This window comes from Trachypithecus francoisi, unplaced genomic scaffold (assembly GCF_009764315.1).
Source record: "Trachypithecus francoisi isolate TF-2019V2 unplaced genomic scaffold, Tfra_2.0 Lachesis_group3, whole genome shotgun sequence".
Taxonomy (NCBI): domain Eukaryota; kingdom Metazoa; phylum Chordata; class Mammalia; order Primates; family Cercopithecidae; genus Trachypithecus; species Trachypithecus francoisi.
In genome coordinates, this window is record NW_022681468.1 from 37642439 (window position 1) to 37668723 (window position 26285).

At 37.7% G+C, this 26285-nt stretch overlaps 1 protein-coding gene across 6 annotated transcripts in view; it reads right to left on the reverse strand.

The window, feature by feature from the left end:
- Nucleotides 1-26285, reverse strand: part of MPP5 (membrane palmitoylated protein 5) — a 97356-nt gene that overhangs the window by 20266 nt on the left and 50805 nt on the right. For all 6 annotated transcript variants that reach the window (XM_033187669.1, XM_033187668.1, XM_033187672.1 and 3 more), the window contains 5 exons: nt 21305-21513; nt 11802-11879; nt 11138-11284; nt 10664-10825; nt 9639-9716 (listed from right to left, as the gene is read on the reverse strand). In XM_033187669.1, the coding sequence (XP_033043560.1) occupies nt 9639-9716; nt 10664-10825; nt 11138-11284; nt 11802-11879; nt 21305-21513 (674 nt within the window). The remainder of the gene's footprint in view (nt 1-9638; nt 9717-10663; nt 10826-11137; nt 11285-11801; nt 11880-21304; nt 21514-26285) is intronic.

Consider the following 26285-nt stretch of genomic DNA (forward strand, 5'->3'; position numbering starts at 1 on the left):
GGATACAACACTGTTCGCAGCTACAAGCTGAGATACAAGGTGCCTCAAAAGCGTGAGAGGAGAGAAATATAATAGAATCTTGACCTGTGAAAACAATGACTCTGCAATAAGGTATGCAATTTCCAAATCACAGCTACTGGAAAAGGTACACTTTGCCTTACCACATCTCATCATCTAAGCAGGTGAATATGAGCTTCCCTGGGGCTGTCAGTCTCTTGACCCCTCTGTCAGTCCAACTATGCCTTAAACTCTCTTGGTGTTTCCTTTAAAGGATATGTTCATGAAACAAGTACACTACAAAGGACTAAATATAACTAAATCCAGTTTATAATCAATTCTTTTTTGTATGCTATGTAGGCTTTGACATATTATTAACGGTATAAGTTATAATTTTTGCTAATAATGTGCTTTTGGAAATCAGAATAAATCAAAGAATTGTGCTATTCTACTTAGCATTAAGGGTGGGTAGTAACTCTCATGAACAATATAGTTTATATTATAAGCTATTTCGTATGCCATTTCTTCCAGTATGCCTCTGTAAGATATGACAGACTATTCTTACTTCTAAGAAGTTATAAAGGAATTAATATTCCCTTTAACTTCTCCATGTCTAATTTTTACCTAACTTGGGCAAGTTGTATGTGACACTTCCAAAATCTGTAAGAAACCTACTTCATCTAACGAGATCTCACACATATTTGTACTGAGCATTTCTGCCCACATATTTGCAGTGAGCATTTCTGTCACACATAGGTTAAATTCCAAGTTCAGGCTCAATGAACTAAGCAATAGATGAACAACCTAAGAATTCAAGGTCCATTTCTATCCAAATGTTATTTGGCTCTGGCTTTCTTTTTTCTTTTTTTCTGAGATGGAGGCTTGCTCTGTTGCCCAGCCTGGAGTTCAGTGGCACAGTCTTGGCTCACTGCAACCTCCACCTCCTGGGTTCAAGCTATTCTCCTGTCTCAGCCTCCCAAGTAGCTGGGATTACAGGCACTCACCACCACACTCAGCTAATTTTTGTATTTTTAGTAGAAACAGGATTTCGCCAGTTGGCCACACCAGTCTCGAACTCCTGACCTCAGGTGATCCACCTGCCTTGAACTCCCAAAGTGCTGGGATTACAGATGTGAGCCACCACACTCGGACTTAGCTTTCTTTTTACTCTCACCATAATTGAGGTAATATGTAATAAAGATAATGCCAGCCTGCCCCAAAAGGGGCACTCTTTAAGCACTTGAGACACTGACTAAAATGAGTAGTGTCGCTGAGAGACTATATGAAATTGGATAAAATGCTAAGTGATATAGATAGATAGATAGATAAATAGACAGACACAGATAGATAATGGCTTTTAAAAATTTTTGGCTTGTCATTAAAGAATATTTTCTAATTTCAAAGAAATATTTTATTAACTTCTGTAAATGGGAAATAAAGCTAAGTCCTAATATACAAACTGAAACTAAGGTTAAAAAATGATCTAGTTAAAAATATAAAGATAAAAAAGTTAAATAGCTACAAGTAAAACTTGAATGTTATTATGCCTTTTGGGGATCACTTTTGGTATATTACACAGGTACAAAAAATACACATTATCCTAAGTGTATAGCATAGTGAATTTTCACAAACAAAACAGACCTGTGTAACTAGCATCCAAATCAATAACCAGAATATCACCAGCACCTCAGAGGCCCTACCTGGTCTCTTTCAGTCACTACCCATCCCATCCCCTCCAAGGATAAACATCATCCTGATTTCTAGAAACACTGATTAGTTTCCCCTGTATCTTAATTCATATAAATGGAATAGCATAGTACATAATCTTGCCCCAAATATAGTTAAGATACTACATCAAATTTGAAAGTGTTGTGCCGCATCCTAAATGGAAAGTGCCCTAAAGAGCCTTGTTCTAGATGTGAAAAAATACTTCTTATTAAAATCTTGAAATCTTTGTCAGTCAGCACTAAAAATGAATTTTAGAAAGCTGTGTGGGATAGTAGTGAATCAAAACACAGTTAAGAGATTGAGCAAAAAAATCATAAAATTTATAACCTTGGCATGAGGAAAAATCTCATATGTAGTATTATCTAGAAATATATATATTTTTAATCTGTGCTTGAGCACCATCCTATCAATTAATAACTTCTAGAATCTGTTTGTTACTTTTTTGCCCAAAAAAAAAAAAAAAAACCAACAAAAAAAAACCTTGAGATTCTAAAATGGAATTTTAGGCATCACTTGGGGCAGTGGAGAGATCAATTTTACCAGATTTTTCAAATTGGTAGATTTTTACCAGATTTTTTAAGTACTTCAAATCAAAGTACTTGTCAATCTTGATTGATAATTTTATCAAATCACGTTCTGAAAGCATACCAAACATGTTGTTTTTCAAAGTGTTTTTGCTCAGATCACCTGCCTAGGATGTTTATTAAAATGCTGAATTCTCATGCCACACCTCAGACTCTCAGAATCTGAATTTTAATCAGGTTCCTTAGGTAATTATTAGGTACAGCAATCTTAGAGAACTACTTCCCTGAGAGAAATTAAGAAGACCACTGAGGAGGGAATCTACATTTATGACCATTGCCACAGGCCAACAAAATCACCCAGAGATGCTTTTCCACGTACTCTTGCGTATGCAATTCTCATCCCTTAACTATTCTGATTTAATTGGCTTGGAATAGGGCCCCTCTTTGTGTAGGCTGGGAAGAGAACATGCTTTATCTACATGACAAGTTTATATAGTCCTATCTAAAATATACCCTTAAATTAAGAGAAAAAGCTCTTACTTTCCTAAAATTAAGAGGGAAAAGCTCTTAATTTTTCCTAAGGAAAATTTATTTCATATCAGAAAAATTAACGATTTGAATGAGTTAAAGTCTGAGTATTGCCTTAACAGATACTATACGACTTCTACTCATATATTCCACTGATTAATTCCTACCAGTTCTAGAAGTTTTCTCCACCAATCTTTCCTGTTAGTGGCAAAATTATTTTGTTTCTCATACAACAACAAAAAAAGCCACTTTAAAATGAAGGAGATAAGCTGACCCTCATAGGAAAGATCCAGGTTCTCATAATGCTGTAATAATATTACAACAGTATATCTGATCAAAACAGTATTTGGCTTCTGAACAAAACAAAACTTTTGTTTACATTTCAAATTACAGAACTGTTTGGACACAATTATCTTCCAGCCCAACATTTTCTTTTTCCTTTTTTTAGTATCTATAAGCTGTTCACATTTGAAGTCCTAATGATGAAATGGGGATAGGGTACAGGGATAATGATTCATCAGTTTATTTACATTTTTTTTAGGGATCCAATGTTCCAAAATATTGTTTTTCAACCAATCAAGAAGGCTATTTGAATTACTTAATAATAAAATTTGTCCTACATTGTAATTTGGGATAGTAAGTAGAGTAGTACATATATAAAATATGGGAGGGGGCATCTTCAATGTTTTTTAATTGATAAAGGTGTAAAATAAAATTAGCCGGTGGCAGAGTAGATGGTACTTGTACATGGTACAGGGTAGCTGTTATCCCAACTACTTGGGAGGCTGAGGCGGGAGAATCACTTGAACCCAGGAGGCAGAGGTTGCAGTGAGCCAAGATGGGCACTGCTGCACTCCAGCCTGGACAACAGAGTGAAACTCTGTCTCCAAAAAAAAAAGAAAAGAAAAGAAAAAGAAAAAAATCTTTTGGAGAGTACTGATCTAAAACTCAGGATCCTGTATTCCACTTGCTCAATGGACACTCCTTTGGAAACGTACAAATTTGCCACAACCACCTGGACAGTGTACTTGGGAGACAACTTTGGGATTAGCTTAATGGACAAGTTAGTACCCAAGAAGGTAAGGCTATCACATAGGTGACACCCTCAAAATCAAAGAGAAGAAAAAGAAAGAAAGAAAAAAAAGAAGTCTGCTTTTTCCCTTTTCTATTATGTCTAAGTATTAGGTTGGCTTTTATACTTTTTATACTTTTTTTTTTTTTAACTGTTAAGTTCAGGGATACAAGTGCAGGTTTGTTACACAGGCAAACTTGTGTCTTGGGGGTTTGTTGTACAGATTATTTCATCAACCAGGTATTAAGCCTAGTATCCATTAGTTATTTTTCCTGATCCTCTCCCTCCCTCTACCCTCTACCCTCCAAAAGACCCTAGTGTGTGTTGCTCCCCTTTATGTGTCCATGTGTTCTCATCATTTAGCTCCCACATATAAGAGAACATGTGGTATTTGGTTTTCTGTTCCTGTGTTAGTTTGCTAAGGACAATGGCCTCCGACTCCATCTATGTCCCTGCAAAAGATATAATCTCATTTTTTAATGGCTGCATTAGTATTCCATGGCGTATATATGCCACATTTCTTTATCCAGTCTGTCACTTTAGGTTGGGCATTTAGGTTGATTTCACATCTCTGCTACCAAAGTATTTTTCTTTGTAATTTTTATTTCTGTATTTCTTACTATTGCAGATTTATCTTTAACTCTTAAAGTTCATTGTAGAAGAGAAAACAGTGAAAGTGACTCAAGGAAAGCCTTAACAGCATCAAGCAAGTTTTTAAGTATCTCCCCACAACACTAGAATTCCTACTTTCCCCCATCCACCAAGAAATATCTTTATTAATACATTTTATACCTATAATGGGAAAGCAATGTATGTGATAGCAGTGGTTCTCAACTTTTCTTTACAACAGTTACCTCTGTAGTGCCTGGCACAGAGTACATAATCATAATAGCTTTTGTGTATTAAACAACCAATAATCTGTTAATTTTCTGGTACATATTCTGTAACTAATAAGCAATGTGATCCACCGTCATTTAAATACACTCCTTGTTAGATTATGGCATTAGACTAAATGAAAAAATCCCATTCAGATAAAGGTCTATTATGTCCTCCCTACATATTATTATAGAATAGAATAATCTAAAGTTTTACAAACTAGTCTGGGAAATCCAATCCTTCCTTTTTTTAAAAAAGGCTGAGAGAAGGAAACTGCACAGTTCGAATACTGTATCCGTTTCCTAGGTCAAACGTGCCGGTTACCCAGGAAGTGAAATACAAAGGTGCCAAGACTCTTGCCCTCTGCTACTGAAAGAGCAGCCACTGATTGCTATGTGTGATACAAAAGAAATTTAAGAACTCAAGAGAGTACTTCTCCTGACACAGCTTATTATTGCCATACATGACATCATAATTCAACAAGTGATTATATAGGAGTTTCAGATAACACTTATTTTGTATATCTGTCTTAAACGCGCTTCTAACATCACAAAACATAAATCAGAAAGATACCTGCTGCTGCTCTCAACAGATGCTGACCTCTACCATAATGATACTCAATAAATTGGTTCTATTTTCTTTAGATCATTAATTCCATAGATAATTATTCTGCCTATGTCAACCAAGATTATGATTTCCTATTACCGTTTCCTTTCTGGACAGCCTCAATGAGCTTTAATAACAGCAGTTCATTTTAAGCCAGTTAGGTTTGACAAAACTTGGCAAGATACATTGCAATTGAGAGTTGTTCATAATAAAAAGAGAAAAGAAGGGGCTGGATGTGGTGGCTCATGCCTGTAATCCCAGCACATTGGGAGGCCAACGTGGGCAGATCACCAGAGATCAGGAGTTCAAGACCAGCCTGGCCAACATGGTGAAACTCTGTCTCTATTAAAAATACAAAAAAAAAAAAAAAAAAAAATTCAGCCAGGCATGGTGGCGGGCGCCTGGGGAGGCTGAGTCAGGAGAATGCTTGAACCCGGGAGGCAGGGTTGCAGTGAGCCGAGATGGCACCACTGTACTCCAGCCTGGGTGACAGAGCAAGACTCGGTCTCAAAAAAAGCAAAAAACAAAAGAGAAAAGAAGGAAAAGAAAAATACTAAATATCTGTCTATTCTGAAAAGATCCCTACTTTAAATATGAAAATAGGCCAGGTTTGGTGGCTCATGCCTATAGTCCCAGCACTTTCGGAGGCCAAGGCGGGCAGATCACCTGAGGTCAGGAGTTCAAAACCAGTTTGCCCAACATGGTGAAACCCCATCTCTACTAAAAATACAAAATCAACCAGGCATGGTAGTGCATGCCTGTTATCCAGCTGCTCGGGAGGCTGAGGCACGAGAATTGCTTGAACCTGGGAGGTAGAGATTGCAGTGAGCCAAGATTGCACCATTGCACTCCAGTCTGGGCAAAAAGAACGAAACTCCATCTCAAAAAAATAAAAATAATAAAATAAAAATAAATAAATACAAAAATACCTTAAAATGCTGTATTTTTGGCTGGGTACGGTGGTTCACATCTGTAATCTAGCACTTTGGGAGGCCAAGGCAGGTAGATCACCTGAGGACAGGAGTTTGAGACCAGCCTGGCCAACACAGTGAAACCCCATCTCCGCTAAAAATACAAAAATTAGCTGGATGCGGTGGCATGCACTTGTAGTCTCAGCTACTTGGGAGGCTGAGGCAGGAGAACTGCTTGAACCTGGGAGGCGGAGGCTGCAGTGAGCCCAGATGGTGCCACTGCTTGCCTCGGTGACAGAGTGAGACTCCAACTAAAAAGAAAAAGAAAAAAAAAGAAAAGAAAAAGAAAAAGCTGCATTTTAAAAGGGATAGACCTGGAATTTTGCTCTTTCTCTCACTTTCTTCCTTTTTAAGCTACTTCATTTTCCAGTTAAGTAGTTCCTGAGATTGTTCCCCATGAACCTATATTCCTTTGGTTTTCAGATTAAACCAGCCTTTTATTCTTTTTTTTTTGAGACGGAGTCTCGCTCTGTCGCCCGGACTGGAGTGCAGTGGCCAGACAGCTCACTGCAAGCTCTGCCTCCTGGGTTAACACCATTCTCCTGCCTCAGCCTCCCGAGTAGCTGGGACTACAGGCGCCCGCCACCTCGCCCGGCTAGTTTTTGTATTTTTAGTAGAGACGGGGTTTCAGCGTATTAGCCAGGATGGTCTCGATCTCCTGACCTCGTGATCCGCCCGTCTCGGCCTCCCAAAGTGCTGGGATTACAGGCTTGAGCCACCGCGCCCGGCCCTATTCTTAATCAATAATGAAAGGTGGGAGTTAAATAACCACTAAAGGATAAGTAAGTTATTTCATTCTTAGGTTGAAACAATCTGTCTAAATTAATTACTTTGATATTCTGTTTTGTATACAATGAGAATCAACAAGTTTCAATGTAACACTTCGATTAATTTTATCCATGAAAAAAATGGCTTTTCTTTTACAGAATTCCAAATTCTGCATGAATAGCAGGAAAAAAAATGTTGAGAAAACACATCTTGGCTGGGCATTGTGGCTCACATCTGTAATCCCAACACTTTGGGAGGCTGAGGCAGGTGGACCGCTTGAGCTCAGGAATTCAAGACCAGCCTGGGCAACATAGTGAAACCCATCTCTACCAAAAGTACAAAAAATTAGCTGGATGTGGTGGTACACATCTGTGGTCCCGGCTACTAGGGAGGCTAAGGTAGGAGGACTGCTTGAGCCCAGGCAGTCAGGGCTGCAGTGAGTCATGATCACACCACTGCACTCCAGCCTGGGCAATAGAGCCAGATCCCACCTCAACAACAACAAAAACAAACAAACAAACAAAAAAACATGGCTTAACTTCTGACATTCATTCTAAAAGACAGAAGTCATTTGCTCAGGAGGGATGGATTATTGTAGATAAGTAAGTAGGAGCATATTCCAACCCTCCTCTGTTATGTTTCCTCAGTTTGCAGAGCTACTTTTGAAGTTCAGGGCATAACACAGAAGAGATACAGGGAACCGCACAATGCACAGAGAATCAAGCTGTTTGAATTCAAAGACAAGCTATATTTCCTCATTTCTCTTCCTACAAAAAATTGCAAACATAAAGTAGGTTGCAGATACAATACCAACTTCAGTATGTTCTGTAAAAAATGAAGGGAAAACATGGAATGATAGCCAAACTATAAAGCATATCTGTGATGAAATATTGAGAGAAAAATGAAACTGTGTTGTTTCTTTTTTTTTTTTTTTTTTTTTTTTTTTTTTTTTTTTTTTTGAGGCGGAGTCTTGCTCTGTCGCCCAGGCTGGAGTGCAGTGGCCGGATCTCAGCTCACTGCAAGCTCCGCCTCCCGGGTTCCCGCCATTCTCCTGCCTCAGCCTCCCAAGTAACTGGGACTACAGGCGCCCGCCACTCGCCCGGCTAGTTTTTTGTATTTTTAGTAGAGACGGGGTTTCACTGTGTTCGCCAGGATGGTCTTGATCTCCTGACCTTGTGATCCGCCCGTCTCGGCCTCCCAAAGTGCTGGGATTACAGGCTTGAGCCACCGCGCCCGGCCACTGTGTTGTTTCTTAAACTGCTATGCTTTAAAGTTAAGAATAACAGATGCAATACATCAAGCTTCCACGTTAATTCAGCACTTCAAAGTCTATCATTTTTAAATAGCTTTATTGATATATAATTCATATAAAATTCACTCACGTACACAATTGGACGGTTTTAGTATATTCACAGATTTGTACCATCATCACCACAAACAATTTTAGAACATTTTTATCTCCTCAAAAAGAAACTTGGAACTGATTAGCAATCACCATTCTCTCATAACTCCTTATCTCCACATCTAAGTAATTACTAATCTGCTTTCTCTCCTACAGATTTACCTATTCTGGACATTCTATATAAATGAACCAATAAATGACCTTTTGTGACTGGCTTCTTTCACTCAGCGTAATTTCTTCAAGGTTCATCCATGTTGTAGCATATATCAGTATTTTAGTCTTCTAAAATTATCAAATAATATCCCATCATACATACATATTTTGTCTTTCATTCATCACCTGACAGACATTTGGGTTGTTACTACTTTCTAGCTACTATGAATGTTGCTGCTGTGAACATTCATGTAGACATTCTTATGTGAATATATGTTTTCAGTCCTCTTGGATATATACTTTGGAATGCAATTGCTTGACCGTATGGTAATGGAGCCTAACTTTTAATAGATCTAGCTGAGTAAATGTCTAATAGAACAATATACTCTAAAATAAGGGTTGCACATACTTTTTAAAAGCACTTGCCCCACCCCATACTAAGTATAAGTTAAGTTAACCCACCTGTAACTACCAAAAAAAAAAAATTTGGAAACTGAAATTATTTTCTACTTTTTATTTTAAAAAGGTACAGAGTTGGCTGGATGTGATGGCTCACACCTGTAATCCCAGCACTTTGGGAGGCCAAGGCAGGCAGATCACATGAAGCCAGGAGTTCAAGACCAGCCTGGCCAACATAGCAAAACCCTGTCTCTACTAAAAATACAAAAATTAGCTGGGCGTGGTGGCATGTGCCTGGAATCCCAGCTACTCAAGAGGCTGAGGTGGGAGAATCATTTGAACCTGGAAGGCATAGGTTGCAATGAGCCAAGATCACACCACTGCATTCCAGCCTGGGCAACAGATAGAGACTCCATCTCCCACCTTCCAAAAAAAAAAAGGTGAAGAGTTTACTAATTTAAAACATTGATAGTTCATATTTATTTAAATAAAAATGATTGAATTTATCTGTATCTGAGTACAGGAAACACTGACATTTCTGTAACAGTAAACAGTAACAGAAGCAAACAGCAGCCATGGAACACATAAATAATGAACATTTAAAAATCACTTACTACTGTTTCCTTGGCAGGAGGCGGCTTGATCTGTTGACTGGGAATCAGAACAAAAGTCAAAGTACCATGCATATCAGACTGTAATAGAAACATCAGATTTTTAAAATTTGTATTTATGAAAATCATTCCATGATTTTATGATCTATATTCCCTAAACTGGACTATTTCAGAACCCCTCCACAGACTTAAATGACCTGAGGCACTTTGCTCTACCAAAGCAATGAATGGGGCTGGGTGATAATAAGTGTGTGAAGATGTTTCTAGATTTTACAGCAGAATCAGCAGATAGCAGAGATTCCACTATAATAACAGAAGCTGAATAACCAGGACCATAAATATGGTCTGTGGGTATGTACAAAGTGATCATAAATTGCCCTCAAAAGATGTCCACAAATGATTTTGTGATTATACTAGCACTATCCAATAGAACCTTCTCCAATGACGGAAATGTGCTATTTCTGTACCTTAATAATGGTAGCCATTAGCTACATACTGCTTCTCAGCACTTGAAATGCAGCTAATGTGAATAAGGAACTGAATTTTAAATTTTACTTAATTTAAACAGAAATAGCTATATGCAGCTAGTGATTATTATACCGGACACTGCAGATCTATAGCACTGTTATTATCTAATATTATTAGGAAAACAACAATCAATTACAGATAATAAAATAAAAGAACACAAAAAATCATGCGGACACAGACTTTGTTTTGTTACTGTTTCCCAAGTGGCTAGTGCATATTAGGCACTCAATAAATATGTACTGAGTGAATTAATGAGTTATATTACTGATTCCAGAAAAATAAAATATATGTGATAGTGATACATCAGAAAGTAGAAAAATATCAGTGGTACCACCCAAAAATAAAACTGCTAACAAATACTGTGGAACAGTTATATCATGGACAAATCAGGCTAGAAATCATCCAGTGCTCATAACAGTTACTTAAAAACTATTTTATTCTAAAGTCTAATAAGAGCTTTCTAAAAGCTATCAATCATTCTTCTAGCTGTGTCAACTTACCAGCAAGTCAAAAACCTCATTGACATCTTTCCCCCGAATTTCAATGCCATTAATCTCTAGAACTTCATCTCCTTCGTGCAACAGACCACTTTTCTCTGCAGCACCCCCTTTTACTATCCGGCTAATGATGACAGAGTCCATTTCATTACGAACTGTAGCACCCTAAAAAAAATATATATATACATATATATATCTCTCTCTCTAAAAACAAAAATAATATGATTTTTGTTAAGTATTTCTTTATTTTTAAATTCTATTTTTTTCTATTCAACAATACTAACCTTCAGTTATCTTAAGAAAAAATTTATTTACACAACTAGAGTAATCATAATTAGATTTAAAAGTTGACCATTTCCCCTACATTTTCCACTTCAGAAATACTCTATTCATCAGAATTCTGAAATTAACCAGACTTCTGAAGCACACAACAGCAGAAAAATGCACTTGTTTAAAAACAGTATGTGGGACACTTACCAATGGAACATCACGAGCCTTTTCTATACGAACTATTTTTACAGTTTCTCCTCCATATTGGCCAATACTTTCATAAACTCTCTCATCTGTAATGGGCTCTAGCTGCATTTCCTGCTCAGCAACCTTATCGTGGGCCAGTAAAAGTGCCTGTTTCAAAGAAATCCATGGTATTTTAAGTAATAGCATGATTTAGTTCTGCACAGTGATTTTTAACCTCACTATGTACATAGTATTCTGACCATTAAATCTTTAAAAGTGCTATAATTAATTAGAGCTAATAATAAATAAAGATGTGTTAAGTATACTAAGGGCATACTCTGGAATGGGTTATGAAAGTCTAAAATGCTTATTAAACTTCATAAAATAACATCAATGTAAAGGCCTAAACACCCTAGATCATTAAAACTTACAGAAAATATAACCAAAGGGGGGAAGAATTTTTGCCTAATTTTTAAAGAAAAAGTTGTTTCAAAAATAATTTAGTTCATTTTAAATCTGAAAATATATAATCCAACAATAACTACTATGTTATAGATGGGGTTGTAAACATCAAAATAGGCTAGAGAATGTTTGACATCTCTTCCAGCCCTGGAATCTCTGATTTAAAAAAATAAAAGAAGAACACTAGAAAAACCACATATATAATATTCTGTCCATTTTCTACCTGAATATGTGGAGTATTCAGCAAAGCAGTTAGTTCTTGTCCTTCCTTATGATGGACTGGCTTCAAAACAGTTTGTACCTAACAAACAAAAATAAAGATTATTCTTCCTAGATTATAGGAAGTACCAGTAGCACCTGTACGCAGCGTCATATTTTTTTCAAGTACAAATTAAAATAATAAAAAATACTTGTAAGAAATAAAATCACCAAAAAGAATTATGAGAGTTTTCAATCTTGCTATTATGGATAACAACAGTACTTATTAAAAAAAAAAAAAAAAAAACACTAAAATTTTGGTACTTATGCCTATAGACAAAATACTTCCATCTTGAAAGTTTCTCCCAACATACCATAAAATTCATTAATAATAATTACATAAGAAAAGAAAAACTGTCCTAACAGTTACCTTGCTATTTTATAGTTTTTAAATCATTTATGTGACTATTTAAAATCAGAGATGACAACTTAGAGTTATAGTCAAGGCTGGGCGCAGTGGCTCACACCTGTAATCCCAGCAATTTGGGAGGCTGAGGCAAGTGGATTGCTTGACTCCAGGAGTTTGAGACCAGCCTGGGCAACATAGTGAGACTCTGTCTCTATTTTATAAATTTTTTTATATAATTTAAAAAAAAAGAGTGACAGTCTAACAAGATGAATTTATATGAGTGCAATGGAACAATCACCATAACATAATAGATTACATTAAATTTCCCACAGTTGAGAAATCTTTGTCTTCCTAGGATAAACTCCCCTTGCTTATAAATTTTTTTAGCCTGTTTCCTTATCTGTAGAAGGGCACCTACTATTTATGGTGCTTCAAAGACTGATTAAGAAAATCTTAAAACAGGCCAGATGCAATGGCTCACATCAGTAATCCCAGCACTTTGGGAGGCCAAAGCAGGCAGATCACTTGCAGTCAGGAGTTCAAGACCAGCATGGCCAACAGGGCAAAATACTGTCTCTACTAAAAATACAAAAATCAGCCAACTGTGGTGGTATGTGCCTGTAATTCCAGCTACTCCAGAGGCTGAGGCATGAGAATGACTTGAACCCAGGAGGTAGAGGTTGCAGTGAGCCAAGATGGTGCCACTGCACTCCAGCCTGGATGATGGAATGAGACTGTCTCAAAAAAAAAAAAGAGTAACTTATAATTAATACAGGAACCCAGTAATTCTATACCTTTTATGGCTATTTTAAATCATTTTATCAGTAATTTCCCTATGAAACCCAAGAGATGATAATTTGGGGATTAATTAATTTTACCACAGCAAGTGGATCAAAGCAATGACAGTACCAAAACCAGTCTGTCCTCAGGTTTTGGTACTTAGAAAATTATATTTCTAATTGTAGAGTTCTATATGTATAAACGGGATGGCAGAGCAAATATTATCTTCTCCAAGAACTCAACTAAAATCTTACAATGGACAAGGCTTTAAGTCTTTAAGACCCAGGATTTAAGACTGTGGGTAACTAAAAGTTGTTTTTAAAAGAGGGTATTTTCCCTTTTAAAGTTTATCAAGTCTACATTAATTTTAAATGAAATTTGTAGTCTTGATCATACACCTTTTGACAGCTGAAGAAACTCTGAGGATGGGAAGATAATTCTGGATTAAAAATGTACCAAGGGTGTACACTTTTACACTGAGTCAGCTCAATAATAATTTTCTGTATCAGAGATTCTTTCCGTATTCCCACTTCTAAGTCAGTTCCTAAACATCTCTGAGATCCTCCCTTCTAAAGAAATTTAGAATTCCCGTGTTTACCCACTGCCCTACTAACCTCTATGTTGCTTATTCTAGTGTCAACACATACCATCAGCTACTTCTACAACGGCGTTAAGGAATTAAAAAGCTATTCTTTTATTCTACTGCTCCTTTCCATTGGCCTATAAAAATGCTCTCATCTCTTATCTTTAAAAATACCCTTTCCTGACCTTGTACACTTCTTTAGCTATACTACTTTTCCTTGTTTCCTTCAGAGGCAAGATCCTTTTGCATTTTAAAACTAATTTTTTTAATTATAAAAATGATTTTAAATGTGAAAAATCAGAAAATTGATAAGCAAAACGAAGGAAGTAAAAGGATGGACTTTTATTATACTTAGGGATAATCACTTTTGTATATATCCTTCCTGCATTTTTCTACTTGTTTTACCAAAATATTTACCTTGATATATGTATCTGACAAAGAACTTGTAGCCAGAATATATTAAGAACTCTTACAACTCAAGACGATTAAAATGGAAAAGAGATTTGACTGGATAGTTCACAAAAGATAGAGAAATAACCAATACACATATAGAATAATGCTAAATATCATTAGTCACTATGTAAATGCAAATCAAAACAAGATACCATTACCTACCTACTAGAATCACAAACAGGAAACAACCTACATATTCATCAAAAGGTGAGTGGTCAAATTGTGGGATATTCAAAGAATGAAATGATACTCAGCAATCTACAAACTACTGATACAAGAACAACATGGATGAATCTCAAAAACATTACACTAAGCAAAAGAAGTCTGACAGAAAAGACTACCTATTGTTTTATTACATTTATATGAAATGCCCACGAATGACAAATTTATAAAACAGAAAGCAAATCCGTGGATATTCATAAGGCCTGAGGATTGAAAAAGGTGATTATTGTCGGCAAAGGGCCGTGGGAGAGAAGCTCTATGGAGTGATGGATGCTTCTATTAACTTGATGGCAGTTGTACATTTTACAGATGTACATATATGTCAAAATACACTGAACTATACAATAAAACACACTCATTTTAAGTGCATGTAAATTATATCTCAATAAAATCAGTTACTCCAAAAATGCACCCATAACATCTAAACTTTGAGAAAATTTCTATGTATATATCCCTTCTTTATTCTTCACATTTATTTTTACCAAAATGAGATCATGCTACTCATAGTTTTTATAATTTTTTTTTTTTTTTTTTTGAGACGGAGTTTCGCTCTTGTCGCCCAAGCTGGAGCACAATGGCATGATCTTGGCTCACTGCAACCTCCACCTCCCGGGTTCAAGAGATTCTCCTGCCTCAGACTCCCGAGTAGCTGGGATTACAGGTGCCCACCACTACACCCAGCTAGTTTTTTTATTTTTAGTAGAGACGGGGTTTCACCATGTCGGCCAGACTGGTCTCGAAGCCCTGACCTCAGGTGGTCTGCCCACCTCGGCCTCCCAAAGTGCTGGGATTATAGGTGTGAGTCACTGCACCTGGCCCCTATAACAGTATTTTATAACTATTTTGACTTGATACTAATAAATTACTAAATACTTTGTTTTTCTATGTCACTAAATATTCTTTAATTCTAAAACAGAAATAGGACCATTCTAGTTCTGAGTGGTTCTCTGTCACTTACAAGATTAAGTCTAAGCTCCTTAGCATTAAATCTAAGGACCATCAACATCTGATTCTTTCGTCTTTTCCAGTCCTATCTCCTGGCATTCCTTATGCCTTAACCTTTCTGATTCAGCATTAAACTGCTTATTCCCTACACAAACCATGCTGTCTCCCCATGACGACTGTGATTATACTAGCTGTCCCAGCTACCCGAATTGCCTTATTCTACTTGCCTAGATAACATGTACTCATAAGACTGAACACATTTGATTTAAAATTATCACTAGGGTTGTTTCCCCACTAGACTGAGCTCAATGAAGATAGAATTGTATCTTATTCAGCTTCGTATCTGGCTATTGGCAGAATGTCTGACCAATAGCACTGAAATATTTATGAATTCAATGAAAGGAAGAGAGGGTAGGAAGTCATCCTTGATGTCTCCTTTACCTTTATTACCCACATAGAGACACTATGTCCCATTAATTTTCTATTTAAATATTTCTATAATCCATGCGCAATTGCTATTCAAGATCTTACATGTGGGCAATTACAATAGCCTCTACATTACTCTATGTTTCCATCGACTTTCCACAATGTTATCAAAGTAATACTTTAAATTAGAAGCCTATTTATATAGATCTGTTAAAAATTCTTCAGTAGATTCGTAATCATGTATAGAATAAATTTCTTGCTTTAAATTTTTTATGAAGTGACCTTTTCCTGTTAAATTTGAGAAACACAAAAATACTAGTAAAATTACTTATTTTATCTAACACCCAGAGATAGCCTTTTTTTTTTTTTTTTGAGACTGAGTCTCGCTCTGTCGCGGCCCAGGCTGGAGCGCAGTGGCCGGATCTCAGCTCACTGCAAGCTCCGCCTCCCGAGTTTACGCCATTCTCCTGCCTCAGCCTCCCGAGCAGCTGGGACTACAGGCGTCCGCCACCTCGCCTGGCTAGTTTTTTGTATTTTTTTTAGTAGAGACGGGGTTTCACCGTGTTAGCCAGGATGGTCTCGATCTCTTGACCTCGTGATCCGCCCGTCTCGGCCTCCCAAAGTGCTGGGATTACAGGCTTGAGCCACCGCGCCCGGCCGAGATAGCCTTTTTAATAGTTTATTAATTCTTCCAATACCTCGAGATATGTGTGTGCATTTGTATAAATTAATTCATATTTTCCCTGTTCCTATACAATTTCATAATTCATTACTTCTTCCTGTTTTATTGCACTGGTTGGGACTGCCAAAAAATGTTGAATATTAGTGGTGGGTATCTGGAGTTTCTTTATCTTATTTAAGACTTAAATGGCGGCCGGGCGCGGTGGCTCAAGCCTGTAATCCCAGCACTTTGGGAGGCCGAGACGGGCGGATCACGAGGTCAGGAGATCGAGACCATCCTGGCTAACATGGTGAAACCCCGTCTCTACTAAAAAAATACAAAAAACTAGCCGGGCGAGGTGGCGGGCGCCTGTAGTCCCAGCTACTCGGGAGGCTGAGGCAGGAGAATGGCGGGAACCCGGGAGGCGGAGCTTGCAGTGAGCTGAGATCCGGCCACTGCACTCCAGCCTGGGCGACAGAGCGAGACTCCGTCTCAAAAAAAAAAAAAAAAAAAAAAAGACTTAAATGGCAATGTGTGGGTGTTTCACCATTAGGGAAGATGCTATTGGTTTCTGGTATTATTCTTTTTCTTTTTTTCCCCAAAGTGCTTTGTTACACATCTGGTATTATTTTTGACTATTATCAAGTTAAAACAATGTGCCTGGCTTTCTAAGAATTTTTATCAACAAAGAAAAAGTACTGAATTTTTTTCAGATGCCTTCTCTGCATTCAAATGATCATAGGGGGCCAGATGCTGTGGCTCACACCTGTAATCCCAGTACTCTGGGAGGCTGAGATGGAAGGATTGTTTGAGCCCAGGAGTTTGAGACCAGCCTGGGCAACACAATGAGACCCTGTCTCTGCAAAAAAAAAAAAAAAAAAAAAAAAAAAAATTAGCCCGGCGTGGAGGTGCACATCTGTAGTCCCAGCTACTCGGGAGGCTGAGGTGGGAGGACTGCTTGAGCCCAGGAAGTTGAGGTTGCAGTGAGCCATAATCATGCCATTGCACAGCAGCCTGGGTGACAGAGCGAGACTCTGTCTCAAAACAAATATCATATGGTTTTCTCCTTTCACCTATTCATATAAGTTAATTCTTTTAAAATATTCAAAATATTTACCAAAGTAATCCATCCTAAGATAAATTTAAATTTAATGGCCTTCAGGATCTAGACACCATCTCTTTTTTTGTTTTTGAGACAGAGTCTCGCTCTGTTGCCCAGGCTGGAGTGCAGTGGCACAATCTCGGCTCACTGCAAGCTCCGCCTCCCCAGGTTCATGCCATTTTCCTGCCTCAGCCTCCCGAGTACGACCATGCCTGGCTAATTTTTTTATATTTCTAACAGAGATGGGGTTTCACCGTGTTAGCCAGGATGGTCTCGATCTCCTGACCTCGTGATCTGCCTGCCTTGGCCTCCCAAAATGCTGGGATTACAGGCGTGAGCTACCGTGCCTGGCCTCGGGACACCATCTTTTAACATTAAGTCCTACTACTTACTTAGCATTCAAGAAATATGCCAGGCTTTCTCTCTCACTACCACCTCTGTGCCTTTTGAGAATGGAATACCTTTTTCTCTTTCTTATGCTTCTGGTAAATTCCCGGTCACCCCTCAAGACTGAGCAAATGAAATTTCCTTCTATGTTTCTTCCTTCTTCCCATCATTCCCCTCATCCTTCCCATCCTCCCAACACAGAATTAGGCATATCTCAGTGCTGTTGGCACTTTTCTCATACTGCCATCATAGCACTTCTCATTAGACTGTAATTGTTTACTCATTGTTCCTCCACAGCAAAAGCCTAATTCAACTTTCACAGGTTGATAAACATCTAGGTTGTTTCCAGTTTCTGATTATTATCTGGTTGCTATGAACATCTGCTTTTAAGCTTTTCTGTGGATACGTTTTCATTTCTCTTGGCTATATACCTACAAGTGAAATTGCTGGGTCACAGTACATAAGTACATTAGCTTTAGCAGATACTGAAAACATTTTTCCAAAGTGGTAGTACCAATTTCTACTCCACCAGTGATGTATGAGAGGTTCAGTTGTTCCATAAGTTCACAAACAATACTGACAGTCTTTTAAATTGTAATCATAGTCATTCTGGTGTCAGTGTAGGGGTATCTCATGTTTTAATTTGCATTTCTATGTTGGCTAATGATGCCTAATATCTTTTCATTGCTATTGGCCATTTGGATTTCCTCTTTTTTGTGAAGTGATTGTTCTTTGTCAATTTTTTTTAACCAAGTAGTCTTTTTTCTTATTAGTTTCCAAGAGTCCTTTTTTTTTTTTGGAGACAGGGTCTCACTCTGTCGCCCAGACTGGAATGCAGTGGTGCAATCTCAGCTCAAAGCAACCTTTGCCTCCCGGGTTCAAGTGATTCTCCTGCCTCAGCCTCCCAAGCAGCTGGTGCATGCCACTACAGCGGCTAATTTTTGTATTTTTTTATTTTTAGTAGAGACCGGGTTTACCATGTTGGCCAGGCTGGTCTTGAACTCCTGACCTCAAATGATCCACCCGCCTTGGCTTCCCAAAATGCTGGGATTACAGGCATGAGCCTCCCAAAGTGCTGGGATTACAGACTACACCCAGGCAACAAGAGTTCTTTATATATTTCATGGACAAGTTTTTGTCATATATGTATTTACACACACACACATATATATACTTCAATATCTCAAAATCAAATACCATTTCTCAGTGTGTTGGCTTTCATTTTTACTCTCTTAAAGGTGTTTATAAGTTCATCTAATGAAGTCCAAGTTCTAAATTTTCTTTATAAAAGTACTATAATATCTTAGGGCTGGGCGTGGTGGCTCATGCCTGTAATCCCAGCACTTTGGGAGGTTGAGGGGGTGGATCACGAGGTCAGGAGATCGAGACCATCCTGGCTAACAAGATGAAACCCCGTCTCTACTAAAAGTACAAAAAATTAGCCAGGCATGGTGGCAGGCACCTGTAGTCCCAGCTACTCGGGAGGCTGAGGCAGGAGAATGGCGTGAACCCAGGAGGTGGAGCTTGCACTGAGCCGAGATCGCGCCACTGCACTCCAGGCTGGGCAACACTGCAAGACTCAGTCTCAAAAAAAAAAAAAAAGCACTATAATATCCAAGAAATTTGGTTTGTGTTTATTAGTAAATATCCTAGATCACCAAAGATTTAATCTAGACTTTAAAATTTGAGGTTTTCATAGGCTTTATTATTATATGGTACCTAATGTTTAACTGATATTTTAAGCTGTATAAACAAAGAATACTTCTGAATGTTTCACTAAATTTCTTGAGATTTTTTTTAACTTAACCTCACTAGGCTTCAATATTCCGAATGTGAAAAAGGGGCGTTGGACTGGTGACTGCTGATACTTTTTTCCAGCCGTAAAGGCAGTGGGTCCATTTAATCTTTACCATTTTGTTATCAGATTTAACACTCCTCTCTTTGTTGAGTTCTGACTATGTGCTTTTTTCACAAGTACTATGTACTGAAAGGGCAACTTCACAGTCATGTACACTCCAGGGAAAACCATTCACATTCTATCACTGAAGACACTATAGATACTGTAAGGATGTCAAAGCAAACTTTCAGAAAATCTCTTTTACACAGTACTTTTAAAATTGTGAACTATCCTATATTCACATATGTGAATATGTGAACTATCCTAAAATTAATATTCAAAAGTGATTTTTTTAAAAGTCCTTTTTAACAACTTCTTTCTTCCCGAGGCATTTACTCTTTAAGCCACTTCTAGTTCTGTGCTTTTCTCAACTCCTAAAACCCTTTAGGCTAAGTTGTTTCTTTTCTCCCTTCTTTCCACCTTTCCATTGTGTGTGTCAGCTTTTTACAATTGGAGCAATTCTGATCTCTCTTGCTTCTCTTACTCTCTTCTTCACCTATTGTTGTATTAGCAAAACAAGGACCCAGTAGCCAGCTGGACAAACCTTCCTCCTAATAGGGACAGGAATGATTATAATGATTTATTTTGTATTCTTCCCAACTAGATTTGAAACCAGCTTCACTTGCCTGTGTGCTCTCAAATATGTTATATTTTTACCAGATATATTGGTACTCATCTTTTCCTTCCATCCTGGAAGTGAGTCCAGAATTGCCTACGTGTGTGAATAGTATAAGATCAAAGTAATGTTATTTCAATCTCTGTAAGAAAAGTAATTTTCAGAAATTTCAGAAAACCATTTAAACCATAAGTAAATATGACAAGTGAGAAAAATATCTCCCTTGGGGACAATTATGTGCTAATCTGCAAAGTACCTTCTAATCTATTTTATAGGTTCTGTAGCTCTAGATGTCCTCCCTCCCCAGTAGCCCATTTTCTGCTCATGTTGGCATTCAATGAAATACACTCACTTGATGGGATTCCAGAACTATTCATTTTAACAATACCAAAATAACTTAAAGCGCTAGAATAATGAAAGACTGTCTACTCTCCAAAACAGGAGAGTTTATTTGTAACCTTAAAATCTTAAATTTAAAAGATGTTTCCATAACAGATTAAACACTGAACACTGGTTAGCATCAGAAACAAGAATTTAAGTCATCATGTTAACAATAAAAACCCTCACAGTATATTAAGATTTAATAATTTGAAATGTCTACAGTTTTTATAGGAGGAAAACTTCAAAATACCTAGACATAATAAATCTTAGGAGTTATGTAATGCCTGATTATCAGTTATAATTGTATCTCATCAGTATTCACTATCTCAGTTTATAATGTATAATGCTTGAAATTCATAAAACTATACTAAAAACATTTAAAAAATTGCTCTCTAATAATTCAAATATTTGTTACTATCCAAATTTATCATTTTACATAAAAAATTAACTCTCTTCATGGAACAGAGTTCTGACTCTGAAGTAAATTTTTTTTTTTTTGGATAAAATGCATGTAGTAAACTTTCTGTCACAATACATTATTAACATGTGATTAACAGTAATTAATTCAAACACATCTTATAGTCACATTAGTATTTTCCAATAATCCTGCCTTCCTGCCAGTACTAATTACCTTGTAGACATCAACGAGATGTTTAGAATACATACCTCTTGAGCAAGATCTTGTGCGTTGGAGATAAGAGGAAATGGAGGACTGGCCTTGTTCATGTGTACAGTGATGGCATTGTGTATCTTAAATGCATTCTGAAAATCCTTATTTTGAACAAGTTGTAAAAGCAGTGAAATATCCTCCTGGCTCTGAGAATCTACCAAAGTATGTTGGATATGCTTAAGTGAAGAAAACAAGTCTTCTATTTCTAGTAGGAGAAGAAAAAGGTACCCAAAAGTTAATTGTTTCAGTATTAATTCAACGTGTATTTTCAGAGAAAATTTCTTTCAACCAGTAAGAATTTAAGTTTTCAGAAAAATACCAAAATCTGCATATATTATTGTCAATCATGGTCATTTTATAGGTTTTTAAGTAAAACTTTAAAAAATATTACACAACAGAATAACTTGCATTTTTACAAAGGTGTTTTAATTATAAAACTAATACACATTCACTATAAAGTGAGGGGAGGAATGCAAAAATTAATAAAGAAATTTAAAACCACCAATAATCCCATCACCTAGAAATATTTTTTTCTTAACATCCTATTTCAACAGTACATTGTAAATGTTTTCCCATATCACTAGTCTTTTTAAATATTTAATAATTCATGATATTCTATTACATGGCTAAACGATAATTTATAGTAACCATTAAAGTTCAACATTTAGATTGCTTCCAATTTTTTGCTACCATAAAAACAAGCATTTCAGTACACAATAATCAGTGGTACATATAAATTTGTCTGAGATTCTGATGTCTTCATAAATTAAGTCCCAGAAATAGAACTTTTAGATAATATTCTGACATTTTTTAAAAAGTCAAACAGCTTTTCTAGGGAGGCTTTACTAATTTGCATTCCATTAACAATATTTTCAGAAATATTTGATATTATTTTTTAAATCTTCCATTTATTTGACTAGTAAGGAAGTTAAGGTTTATTCATATTTACCAGGCACTTCTTTTGTGGTCTATAAAACGCTAATGAATATGTGACTTTCCTAAAGTTGTACTGAAAGTTGTGGGCATATGTATGTATATTGTGTCTGCCTGTTAGCATGCATACATAGCACAAGCATTTTTCTGGAAAATGTTACTCCAAAATGGTTACGAAGCACTGGTAGACCAGGCACAGTGGCTCATGCCTGTAATCCCAGCACTCTGGGAGGCCCAGGCGGGTAGATCATGAGGTCAGGAGTTCGAGACTAGCCAAGATGGTGAAACCCCATCTCTACTAAAAATACAAAAATTAGCCGGGCACAGTGGCAGGCCCCTGTAATCCCAGCTAACTCCGGAGGTGAGACAGGAGAATCACTTGAACCCAGGAGGCGGAGGTTGCAGTGAGCCGAGATCACACCATTGCACTCTAGCCTGGGCAACAGAGCAAGACTCCATCTCAAAAAAAAAAAAAAAAAAAAAAAAGCAGCACTGGTAGTCTCTTCCCTGCTCCCAAATAGGCTGTGTGAGTGTATGTGTGCTTGTGCATATACTCTGTCATATTTGTTGGGAATCGTTTTCCAGTATTTCCATTTATCTCTTAATTATATTTGTGGTTGCTCTTATTATAGAATTTGTCAACTCTGACCCCCGCTTTTCCTGTGTGATTTCTTTCACTGCTCCTATGCTTATAAACTTCTTGTAGGTCATTAAAAAAAAATGTATCTGGATTTCTTCTAGCTTCTTATAATTTCTACTTTATTTAACTTCTATTTAATTTTAATTCATCTAGAATTTATTTTGGCATAGATCTGAAAAAATTTAACTTTACTTTTCTTCCAAATAACCAATGATTCTAGTACCATTTATTAAATAATCATTCCTGGCCAGGCGCCGTGGCTCAGGTCTGTAATCCCAGCACTTGGGGAAGCTGAAGCAGGTGGATTGCTTGAGTCCAGGAGGTCGAGACCAGCCTGGGCAACATGGTGAAGCCCCGTCTCTACTAAAAAAATACAAAAAATGTCTAGGCACAGTGGCTCACACCTGTGTTCCCAGCACTTTGGGAGGCTGAGGTGGACAGATTGCTTGAGTTCAGCAGTTTGAGACCAGCCTGGGCAACATGGTGAGACCCTGTCTTTTTTTAAAATAACAATAATTTTTAAAAATGCAAAATATTAGCCAGGCACTGTGGTATGTGCCTTAGTCCCAGCTACTCATGAGGCTGAGATGGGAGAATCCACTGGGGCCATGATCACTATACTGCACTGTAGTCTGGAAAACTGAGACCTCATCAAATAATCATTCCTTTTCCACTGATTTATAATGCCACTAAATTCTTACACATATCAGAGTCTGTCTTTATTTCACTGGTCTATCAGAACTATACTGTTTTATTAGAGTAGCATTATAATGTTTGTTCATATTAATATGACAGGTACCTGATCTTTCCTTAAGTTTCTTGACTATTCTAAAATGGTTATGTCACTTTTTTCAAGTTACCTCCCATTCCCTCTTTCCTAGTCTTCCAATAAGAAAAGTCCTATTGAGATTTTGACTAAAATTAAACCTGTAAATGAGTTTAGGAAAAACTTAAGAGCACATACTAGGACTTATACAGTCAAAGACATAGCATAAAAAAGACATGGAGGCCGGGCACAGTGGCTCAAGCCTGTAATCCCAGCACTTTGGGAGGCCGAGGCAGGCAGATCACGAGGTCAGGAGATCGAGACCATCCTGGCTAATATGGTGAAACCCCGTCTCTACTAAAAATACAAAAAAATTAGCCAGGTGTGGTGGCGGGTGCCTGTAGTCCCAGCTACTCAGGAGGCTGAGGCAGGAGAATGGCATGAACCTGGGAGGCAGAGCTTGCAGTGAGCCAAGACAGCGCCACTGCACTACAGCCTGGGTGACAGAGCAAGGCTCTGTCTCAAACAAACAAACAAAAAAAACAAAAAGACATGGAAAAAAATCTTCCCAATGTGCCTTTTTGTCAGCTCTCTTCTTATAAGGTCTGCAGAAACACCACTGACTCTTATTTATCTTGTATCCCACAATTTGAAGAGCAGTTAAATTTTTAAATAGATTTTAACAGCTCTTCGGTTGATTCTTGAGGTTCCCTATCTTTCCTGCCCCAAATCAAAATAACTTGAGTCTTCCGTTTAAACATATATATATATTTAGTCTTCCTTATTTTATATATATAGTTGTCCCTCAGTATCAGTGGGAGATTGGTTCCAAGACCTCCCACAGATAGCAAAATTTGCAGATGCTCAAGTCCCTTATATAAAATGGTGTAGTATTTGCATATAAGGTATACACATCCCCCAGTTACCTAAAATCAGCTCTAGATTACTTACAATACTTAATACAATGTAAATAGCTGTTATATTGTATTGTTCAGAGAATAATGACAGGGAAAAAAAATCTTTTTTATAAAGACTTAAAAGGTTTAAAAGTCGGCCACACACAATGGTGGCTCATGCCTATAATCCCAGCACTTTGGGAGGCTGAGGCAGGTGGATCACATGAAGTCAGGAGTTTGAGACCAGCCTGGCCAACATGATGAAACTCCATTTCTACTTAAAAAAATACAAAAATTAGTCAGGTATGGTGGCGTGCTCCTGTAGTCCCAGCTACTTGGGAGGCTGAGGCAGGAGAATCACTTGAACCCAGGTGGCGGAGGTTGCAGTGACCCAATATCACGCCACTGCACTCTAGCCTGGATGACAGAGCGAGACCCTGTTTCAAAAAAAAAAAAAAAAAAAGGAAATAAAGAAAATAAAACTTTTTTCCTTGTCATTATTCTCTAAACATACATATATGTATGGTCATCAGTAGTTTAAAATGAAGAAAAATTTGGCAAAAAATTTAAAAGTCAAAACTGTCATTAGAATGACATAAGAAGCTGTGGCCCAGAGCTAGATAAGAGCTAAGGGATAGCCAGAATTTAACCATAAGCTAATATTAAGAATAGAAAGAATATAATGGCCGGGCGCGGTGGCTCAAGCCTGTAATCCCAGCACTTTGGGAGGCCGAGACGGGCGGATCATGAGGTCAGGAGATCGAGACCATCCTGGCTAACACAGTGAAACCCCATCTCTACTAAAAAAATACAAAAATCTAGCCGGGCGAGGTGGTGGGCGCCTGTAGTCCCAGCTACTCCGGAGGCTGAGGCAGGATAATGGCGTAAACCCGGGAGGCAGAGCTTGCAGTGAGCCGAGATTGCGCCACTGCACTCCAGCCTGGGCGACAGAGCGAGACTCCGTCTCAAAAAAAAAAAAAAAAAAAAGAAAGAAAGAATATAAAATGTCAGATTCCATTACATACAATGAGGTTACCAAAGAATTCCCTAAGAGATTAAAGAATTCAACAGCCTTAAAGTATCTTAAAAGCAAAACAGGAAAACATTTAAGTATCTTACAAGAAAAACAATTTTCTTTGTAGAGATGGAGTCTATAACTTCTGGCATCAAGAAATCTTCCTGCCTCGTCCTCCCAAAGCGCTAGGATTACAGGTGTGAGCCATACCTTTCAAGGCCTTTAGTAATTGTTAAAAGGGCCTCATGGCCGGGAGCAATGGGTCATGCCTGTAATCCCAGAACTTTGGGAGGCTCAGGAGGACAGATCACCTGAGGTCAGGAGTTCGAGACCAGTCTGGCAAACATGGTAAAACCCCCAACTCTACTAAAAATACAAATAAATTAGCAGGGCATGGTTGTGCATGCCTAAAGTCCCAGCTACTTGGGAGGCTGAGGCAGGAGAATCGCTTGAACCTCAGAGGCGGAAGTTGCAGTGAGCCAAGATTGCACCACTGCACCCCAGCCTGGTGACAGAGTGAGACTCCATCTCAAAGAAAAATGAAAGAAAAAAAAGGGCCCCAGCATGGCTGTTAGGGTATTGTGAAAGACTGAGAGCCTCAGATTTCACCACTGACTGAAACCAACAAGCAGCCTTAGACAGCCCAGAAGGTAACTGTATCCCTACTGGGTCTCTTCAACCTCAGGGGAATTTAAATTTTTTAAGGCCAAGGAGTTTCTGCATAATC